This window comes from Pteropus vampyrus, unplaced genomic scaffold (genome assembly GCF_000151845.1).
Source record: "Pteropus vampyrus isolate Shadow unplaced genomic scaffold, Pvam_2.0 Scaffold89, whole genome shotgun sequence".
NCBI classification, from domain to species: Eukaryota; Metazoa; Chordata; class Mammalia; order Chiroptera; family Pteropodidae; genus Pteropus; species Pteropus vampyrus.
In genome coordinates, this window is record NW_011888870.1 from 5,578,637 (window position 1) to 5,588,014 (window position 9,378).

The 9,378-nt window shown below is 53.9% G+C and overlaps 1 protein-coding gene across 1 annotated transcript in view; it reads left to right on the forward strand.

Annotated features, from left to right (window-relative positions):
- Nucleotides 1-9,378, forward strand: part of COL17A1 (collagen type XVII alpha 1 chain) — a 55,756-nt gene that overhangs the window by 28,960 nt on the left and 17,418 nt on the right. The window contains exons 16-28 of the mRNA XM_023532724.1: nt 460-765; nt 1,374-1,598; nt 1,914-1,943; nt 2,295-2,321; nt 3,375-3,401; nt 3,505-3,567; nt 4,382-4,486; nt 5,330-5,392; nt 6,050-6,085; nt 6,663-6,716; nt 6,968-7,003; nt 7,555-7,590; nt 8,256-8,318. Coding sequence (XP_023388492.1) covers nt 460-765; nt 1,374-1,598; nt 1,914-1,943; nt 2,295-2,321; nt 3,375-3,401; nt 3,505-3,567; nt 4,382-4,486; nt 5,330-5,392; nt 6,050-6,085; nt 6,663-6,716; nt 6,968-7,003; nt 7,555-7,590; nt 8,256-8,318 — 1,071 coding nt within the window. The remainder of the gene's footprint in view (nt 1-459; nt 766-1,373; nt 1,599-1,913; nt 1,944-2,294; nt 2,322-3,374; nt 3,402-3,504; nt 3,568-4,381; nt 4,487-5,329; nt 5,393-6,049; nt 6,086-6,662; nt 6,717-6,967; nt 7,004-7,554; nt 7,591-8,255; nt 8,319-9,378) is intronic.

Below are 9,378 nucleotides of genomic sequence, written 5' to 3' on the forward strand. Positions count from 1 at the left end.
CTGTGTATCCCTTAAGTGCTGAGTCTAATTCTAGGCACCTGGGGATTACAAAGAAAGAGCTGTGAATACTGAGACGTGGAGATGGGAATGCCTTAGGTCTCAGCCTCTAAATAAAATGCAGGAGGTTGTGGCAGATCAGAATTCATTATCAAGATTTTTAAACATAGCGCTGCATGCTACATCCTCTGTTAATGATTTGACATGCCTTATTTTATTCAACAAAGATCCTATGCAGTAGATAATCATTTAACCATGTTTGATTAAAAAAAAAGGAAACAGAAGTTAAGTGGCCTTCTCGGGGTCATACAGCTCAAGCCCAGGATTGTCAGACTTCTGCTCTTCACCAGCCACAGCCCTGTGTTCTTTCCAGGAGCCAGCCTCATTCCTCCCTCATCCTGCAGAGGAACCTGAAAGCCCACTCACGTTTACTTAGGCCCAAAGGAAGTCATCAAAAAAAAGCCAGAGCGTTTGGAGGGAAAAGGGCAAGAGCCATTTTCATTCACGTTCCCCTTCCCCTCTCTTCCACAGACATCCACGGCTATGACCGACATAATGGTGGCAGTGGCATTAAAGGCGGCGGTGCTGGCGGCGGTGTTGGCGGCGGTGTTGGCAGCGGTGTTGGCAGCGGTGTTGGCGGGGGCCCGTGGGGGGCAGCCCCGTCCTGGTGCCCCTGCGGCTCCTGCTGCAGCTGGTGGAAATGGTTGCTGGGCCTGCTGCTCACCTGGCTGCTACTCCTGGGGCTGCTCTTCGGCCTCATTGCCCTGGGTAAGTGGCAATAGTGGCAGAGCTGTGGACCCCACTGCCCAATCAAGGGACAGCAATCACTAGTGTCCCGAGCATCGGGGCTAAGGGACCCTACATCAGCAGTGCAGACCCCTTGTTACTGCAGATGAGGAAACTGACTCCAGGAGGCAGATGGCCAAGGTCCCACAGCCACCCAGTGAGAGAACTGAGACTCTAACGCAGCTCCTTGTTCCCAGGCCTCTGCCCGCAGCAAGTGCCCTGAGCACCTGGTTGCACTCAGTGGTCAGGCCATCCCTTCTTGTTGCCTTTTTGCCCTCCACGCTCTGTTGGCTCACACACCAGCTCCCAGGCGGAGTGAGAGCCAGCTCTGTCACCATCCCAGATGAGAAGACTGACCCCTGGGCCAGGTTTCTTTAAGGCTCGGTGACAATTTTCAGTAGCTAATCCCACTGGTAGCCACAACAGATTGCCTCCATGTAAGTATTCTGGCAAAATGTCCCCGATGGCATGAAGAAGCTGTCACAGACCCCAGAGCCCCCATTTCAGGCTTCCCGTGAGGAGCGCGTCTGTGCTGGGAAGGCACCGGCTCTGTGCCCTGGCTGACGCGGCCCGTCTGCCTGCCGTTTCAGCGGAGCAGGTGAGGAAGCTGAAAGCTCGCGTGGATGAGCTGGAACGAACCAGGAGTTCGGTGGAGCTGTACAATGAGAAGATGGCGGAGAGGGGCAGCAAGGACTGGCTGCAGGGCGCAGCGCCCGGGCCGGGCGAGGGCCTGGGGAAGTCTGATCTGGATGGCCACGGTCAGGAGGTCCTCTGGCTGTTCGTGAGGGACAAGCTGATGAGAGAGCAAGAAAACGGTGAGGCCACCACTTCCTGCTCCTTCGCCTGTGTGTGGAGCGGTGCCCGCCCACAGGACTCTCTCACTCCCTCTGCACTCAGCCTTCTCCACAGTCCTGGGAGAGAGGGAGGCGGGGAGGACCAGTAGCATCAGCCCATTTTACTGTTGGGAAAACGGAGACCTGGAGAGACTTGCCCGAGATCACACAACCAGCACATTTTAGAATCTGGTTGCTAGTCCTAGCCTGGGTCTCTTCCCAATCTACCACGGCAACCTGCTTCGTGCGTGTGTCACACAGATGTGCACCTAATACAGTGTTCGTTTTCTCTTCCAGGCAATCTCCTAGGAAGCCCAGGCCCTAAAGGTATGGCAGTGGACGGAATACTTACCCTGCTCTCATTTCCTGTACTTGGAGCCGGGTTTTCCGGGTGGATTAGAAAACTTTTTTTTACAACTTGAAAGATGAGTGGTGGAAAGATCTTATGGTATCTGTTGGGAGGGTTGAGAATTGCCTTTATAGTCAGAATATCATAGGATGGGAAAGGACCTGAGCCATCCTCTAAGAGGGGCCCAGCCACATGCCCAGGTGACACAAACTCCACACCCAACTCACCTCGAAGCACAGTTCACCTGCTCTCAGCTGGTCTAAAATACCAGAAGAGAACAGCCCTTGGGTTCTCACCTAGTCACAATTTTTTTATCTTTCTGATTTTAGGTGACATGGGAAGTCAAGGACCTAAAGGTAATACAATATAGAGATTTTTACCTTAAATAATAGTCAGGGTTGACAGTTTAAAGCAATCACTGAGTATCAGAGACGCCACCTCACACTCTCCCTGGCCATCTCCCCTCTGTGGTCAGACCCACGAATCGCAGAGCTGCCTGCAGACCTTGGGCTTTTGGGGGGAAGGCTTCAAGACCGAGCAGGGTTCTACATCTCAGGGGTGGCACTGTCCTTCACCTCTTCTCAGGGCTCCAGGGACTCCCAGAACAAGGCCCCTGAGGTAGCCTGGGTCAGGGCTTGCATTTCCCCCAGCTCCAAGAGGCAGCCTGAGGGCCTGTTACTACACAGCTCCCCAACCCCACCCTACCCACGGAGATGTCTAGAAACACAGATTGCTGGGGCCTTCCAGGAATCCCATGCTCCCGAATCAGACACTCTGGGGCTTGACTCCCCTCCCCCCAGGTTTTGATTCTGCTGAATCAGGCCAGGAGCCACCATTCCAGCTGAGCGGCCTCCTCTCAGGGGTCTCAGCAGAGGAAAGCAGGGCAAATAAGGCCCAGTAGTCAGGGCCTGAGTCCTGTGGGGGAAATTGGGCAGGAGAAGCACCACCTGCCTTCAGGGGCAGGCAGCACAAGGTAGTCAGAGGAAAAGGTGCCCCTACAGTGTTAGTTAGTTGGGGGACAATCTTGTGCTCATTTGTGTGGCACACACTTACATGCTGTAGGAAATAGATATATTTCTCAGAAAAGTGGTTTGGCAATCAATGGGACAGGTGCATGGGTGGGAGGAAGAGGGTTCCCATCCCAGTGACCACAGCAGCGCCCCCTGATCTAGCTGAGTGGGGTTTGCAAACTTCAGTGCATAGGAGAATTGCCAGAAGATTTGGGGCCCTACTCCCAGAGCCTCCGATTCAGCAGGTGTGGATGGGTGGGTGGGGCCCGGAGTCTGCAGTCTTGAACACCCCGGGTGGTTCTGAGGCCAGGGGTGCACAGTTTCTTCTGAGTAGTGGCCCCTTCAGGTGATTTCCAGAGTCCTCTGGCTGATTTCTCTCTCTTATTTCTTCTCCCACAGGAGACCGAGGGCTCCCTGGGACTCCAGGTGTGTAACCTCCGATGGGGTGGCTGGTATTGCAGGCTCCTTGGTCCTGGCTCCCAGGTTCCAGGAGGAACACAGGGCTGAGGTATTCTCGTTATATCCACAGGTATCCCTGGGCTCTTGGGCCACCCAGGTCCAGAAGGACCAAAGGGACAAAAAGGCAACGTGGGTAAGAATTGCTTTTTCCGTTCACTCTTCCCTCCTCCCACCCTTCCTCTCCCTCTTCTTTTTCCCTCCCTCTCTCCTTCCCATCCTTCTTTCCTTCTCTCTATCTTTCCATAAACATTTATTAAGTGCCTGTCACGTGTTAGGGGGACATTGGTGAACAGAGAAACCCCTGCTTACATTTGGGTAGGAAAGACAATAGACATGATAAATAAGTAAAGTACACAGCCGGACAGGAGACAGTTTAGAAACGGGCTAGACAGAGCCTGCTGGGACAGTGGGAGTCCTAAGGGGGGCATTTAAAATAGGGCCACCAGGGAAGGCCTCACTGAGAAAGCACCATCTGAGCAGACTTGAAGTGGGTGGGGGCATGAGATTTTGGGAAAACATTCCGGGCAGAGGGAGCAGCCTCGGCCCCAGGGCAAAGGCGGGCCAGGTCAGGGAGCAGTGAGGAGGAGGAGGAGGAAGAGGAGGCCTCAGCAGGGTCCCAGGAGGGAGGAGGCAAGTTCGGGGGAAGGGTAGTGGGTGAGTAAGGCTGAACGCATGGAGCCTTGAAGGCCCCTGTACGGACTTCAGCGTTTTCTCCCAGTGAAATGAGAAGCCACTTGCAGGTTTGCGGCAAGGGTGGGACATAATCCTCTTGCATTTTCAAAGGATCACTGTGGCTTCTGGGTTGAGCCTGGACTACAGGGGCGAGGGGAGGTGCAGGGGACCAGGACAGAGGCTCCAGGCAGGAGTCGCACCAGCGAGGTGCTGCCTGTGGAACCCTCAGCTGTGGCACAGGGTCCTGACTCTGATATGGCCATTTCTGTTTTTAGGAGAGCCCGGCATGGAGGGGCCTATGGGCCAGAGAGGGCGTGAAGGCCCCATGGGACTTCGCGGTGAACCAGGGCCACCTGGGTCTGGAGAGAAAGGGGACAGAGGTAAGAAGCAATTCCTTCACCAGGAGGGGTAGCTGCACCCGTGATTCCTTCTCGTATCTTTCTCCCACCCTTATTTCACTAGCCTTCGCTGGGCACCTTGAGCCAAGGTCTGTGCCTGGCCCTCTGGAAACAGTGATCTAATGAGGGGCGAGGGCCAGGCTGCAGGTCCAGGCCTCAGGCTAAGAAGCCGGGGTGCTCAGAACCTTGGAGAACACAGGGAAGGGGCTTCCTGAACTGGGCGGGGAGGAGTCAGGGCTGAGGGGAATGTTGGTGGCAGGGTAGGGCCTGATGGAAGGCGGAGTAGAGTTCAGACATGTTTCCTTCTGTCTTTGTTGGCCCCGTTATGTGACAACCCAGGAGTATGGAGTGTCTCAGTGCAATGCCCATCTAGTCACCTCTCTTCCCTCCCCCTGCCCCGGCCCAAATGGAGGCTCTCCTGGCTCTCCTTCAAGGAAGAAGGCCCAGAAAGTCCAAGACAAAGGCCCCATCCATCCTGAAGGGACAATTTCGAATTAGATTATTGACCATAAGTCTGTTTGTATCAGGAGAAACCAGAAATCTCTCAATGCCAACAGATCATGAGCTAGAAGTTTTATTTCTTTCTCTTAAAATATTGCTCGAGAAGACCACAAATGTTTATTGAGTACCTGCTGGGTGTCAAACTTCATGGAGTATACAGGCTCTGGGGGTAGAGACTGGTGTGTTGTTAATTCATGGCCTCAGGGAGGCACCAAATGACTCAGAGGCCACTGGCAGGGCAGGAGCCATCCTCCAAATGACACCACCAGGCTGGGTGGGCAACCAAACTTGGGGGACTCTCTCTGAGTGCTCATTTCTCCCCAGGGCCTGCTGGTGAACCCGGTATTCAGGGCCTACCTGGTGTCCCAGGTTCTGTGGGTCCCAAAGGTAAGTCAAGAACCCAGGGTGGTACCCAAGTTTACCGTGTCCAGGATGGATCACAGAGGTCCAGGAGCTGGGATCTCAGACGGCCCGAAGCCCCCGCCCAAGGCCTGTGCAAGGATGATGGGCCCAGGGAGAGTGCCTCCACAAGACAGTCTCTGGGGGTCAGGATTGGGGCCGTGGTGGATTTAGGGCCATGTTTCCTTCTGTCTTTGTTGGCCCCGTTATGTGACTCCCAAGTGGGTGAATGGATCAGGAAATCAGAAGTTGTGCCTGACTGGGACCTAGGTGCACATATTAGAAATAAATATGTCTGGACAACCCAGGAGTATGGAGTGTCTCAGTGCAATGCCCATCTAGTCACCTCTCTTCCCTCCCCCTGCCCCGGCCCAAATGTCTTACTCTGGCCTGAGAGGAACAGGGGTCTCTTGATCTCACCAGCTGCCGCTTCTTCCTTGAGGAGGACTTTGCATTGGACTTGGGTCATTGTGGACCCACTGGCTCTGGGGTCCTAGCAAGAACCCACACTGTGTGGGTGACATCCATATACACAGCCCTTACCTGGAAGTGAACTCTCAACCCTCCACTTGACCTTCACCATGGGGTCAGATGTCCCTGGCCTATACCTGACTCTTCTAATAATTCTTTTGTTGTCCTTCCCAGGTGCCAGCGGTTCTCCTGGCCCACAGGGTCCCCCAGGTAAGTGTGCTTTTTCATATAAACAGATGCTATTTCTGGGGCAGAGAAAGGGATGCTAAAAAGGAAAACAAACATTTTAAACGCAAAAGAAGCAATTATAAAGAGAGCCTCTTGGAGGCACAAACTCACGGTGTCCCCTGCGGCTGAGGCTGTGTACCAGGGGTCCTATGAGAGCAATTCTGACCTGGCCTGGAGCTGCGGCCGCCAGAAGCTTCAGCAGCAGGCACTTCCCACCCTGCCTTCACCCTAGCAAGCGCCTGCCTCTACCTCATCCCTTGGGCCAGAGCTCCTCCTGCTCTCCTGGGGATCTCAGTCTACAGCCCACACTATAATGCAGGCTAGTGTCTCCGCCAGGGTCCCATGAGGTGTCCTTATGCCCAGGGCCTGGTAATCACAGGGCCAAAGAACCTGGACCAGGCCAATGTAGAGGGGAGGAGTCTGAGGAAGACGGGTGTGTGTCTGTGTGCACGTGTGTACATGTGTGTGTAAGTATGTGTGCCCGAGAGTGCCTGCGTGTGTGTCTGGCCCTTCCAGAGCTGGGGCGCTCACTCTGCTGCATGGTTTCCTCTGCTCGCAGGCCCTGTAGGTCTCCAAGGGCTCCGAGGCGAAGTAGGACTCCCTGGTGTCAAAGGTAAGCTAGAGGGAAGGACCGGGGGAGGGGATGTCACCTGTAGGTGCTGCTCACTCAAGAAGAGGGTCTGAGGTGGGGGCAGCAAGGGTCTAATGGGCACAAGCAACAGCCTGTGCAGGCTGAAGAGTGCATGAGTAGATGGGGCGGTCAAGGCTGTGGGGTTGGGGGCCTGTCTTCAGACGTGGAGCACTGCCCTTCTTGGTCTTCCTTGCCAAAGCTTTTTACACCAAGATGTCCATACCCCTTTTCAGGTGACAAAGGACCTATGGGACCACCAGGACCCAAAGGTATGTTGCTCCTGCTGCTAGCAGCTCATACATTACCAGAGTCTGCTTGACTCCTGAGAACCCAAATGTGACCCCGGCCCCAGGGCCTAAGAATGCAGAAGACTCTGGCTCTTGGTCCCTGAAGCTGAGTGGGATCTGGGAGGACATCCTAGTGCAGTCTCTCAGATTGGAAACCAAGGCACAAAGAGAGGACAGAAAGCATCCACATTACAGAGCTGTGGTTGGGTGGCCCTCGGTGTGATAAGGGTAAACAATGAGGTCCTTGTCCTCCTTGTCAGGTTCTCCTTGTGCCCATAGCACCCACTGTATGCCAGCAAGGGCTGGGGGCAGTTTAGGGGTGGGCCCCAACCCCGAGGGACATCAAAGTGCCCCCTTGGCTTCATGAATGACAAGTTCTCTCCAACATTCTGCTGGCAGTAGCTTCCAGGTACAGTGAGAACTATTCTACCAGGTGTCAGGAGTCTGGCGCCCATCTTCCTGGGTGAGAATGTTGTCCTTGCTCCTGACTGACTGATGCTTTCTGCTCTACCCCCACCCCATTTTTGTTTTAGGTGACCAGGGCGAGAAAGGACCACGAGGCCTCACAGGTCAGTCCTACACGGGAATCCGCTTTGATCATTAAAGGAATTTTGTAAATCTATCAGGCAGTAGAGGTGGGAAAAAAAAAATACAAAAGTGTGAAACAGAATCTCTGTCTAAAAACCTTCAGAGAACTTGCAATCTAGGAAAAGCACAAGATGAAATAGAGCGCTGAACGGAGTATAAGCCAGCATCAAGATGTATAGTCCAGACAGTAAATGTTTAGGGCAGAAAAGGGAGTTCATGATTATCTCTGATTCTTTTTGGTGAATCCAGTTGAGAAAATCAAGCTCTTCCCAAAGTAGCAGAGAGTTTGCACTGCTTGCACCCCCTCATTCACTCGCCTCCTGCCAACTCGCATGATTAAAAAGGAAATGAATAGTAACAATACCTGTGCCTGCAAGGGGCAGCTCTCTGTTGCCAAGAAAATAAGACTCATATACATACTCCTTTAGACCAGGCGTGGCTCTGGGCCAGAACTTGCCTGCTGCCCAGGGGCCACTGACCATAGAATCTAAGCAGACACTGCATCCCCAACATCCGGTTGGCACCCCAAGCTGATCAGGTTGGGGAGGTGGCGGGCTTGGAGTGGGCAGGGAGGATGCAGCGTCCTACCACTGCCAAGGACGTGAAGCTTGGAAGCCTCCAACCGGCCATCCCGTTTCCTTTGCAGGTGAGCCAGGCTTGAGAGGTCTGCCTGGTGCTGTGGGTGAGCCTGGAGCTAAAGGAGCAATGGGTGAGTGTCCCAAAGGAGCAAACGCAGCAAGTCTGCCCCATTCAGGTCATCGTCATGGCTCTAGGGCTGAGATACTTCTAGAGCCACTTCTTCTGTTCTCATATCTGCCCAACCCCTAGTACAGGCTCCATTTACAGGCCGTTCCTGGGCCTTCATACCCTCTGGGGCTCAGAGAGTGGCAACCATCACTGTGGATTTCTCACTGCTGTGGTTGGGGGGGCAGAGTATGGGGGGTATGGCAGGACATAGCCTCCACCCTGCTCTCTGCCTCTAAGCCACCCAGGAGGCCCCAAGGGAGGACAGAAAGGTGTTGGGGTCCTTTGGAACCCATGATATTCCCTGATACTCCAGGGCTGGTCTCACAGCCGAATCCAGGGTTCGACCCTTTTGCTGACCCTTACCGAGGGGCCTGGGAGCCAGGACATGGGAGCTGGCCAAGGGCCCTCAGAAGGCCAGGCATTTAGCACCGAGTCCCAGAAGGGTTTAAGCCCCACCGATGGTGCATGAAGTGTATTCACTTTCTCATTCATTTAACAAATGATCAGGAAGTGTTGACTGCATGCAGGTTGCCTTGGTGGGCAAATAAGATGCTTCACTTCCCTGAAAGGAAGATAAAGCCTATAGGGAGTGACAAGTGCCACAAAAAGTACATTGTGCTAGGAGGATACGCAGGGAGATTTCTTCCAACCAGAGAATGAAAGCGGTGGCATTTCAGATTGTCTTAAAAAGTAAGAAAGATTTTAATCGTGGTCAATTTGGAAACTTCCGTGCAGAGACAACAACATGGGGGAGGAAAGACAAAGATGCGGGGAAAGGCAAGACTTGGTCCCAGAAGGACCTCAGAGAGGTTGGGATAATGCCCAGAGCGGAAGGGACAAGAACTTGGAGGACCTTGACTTGCAGGACTTCGAGTACCTGAGGCAGGCATTTATTGAGCATCTGGTGTGTGCTGCGTCCTGTGAAGGGCACTAGAGATGCAGTGAGGCGTTGTCGAGCAGCTCTTCACAGGAAAATAAACATTGGTTTAGGAGAAGAGGGCAGGGAGACAGCTGCGTCCAGG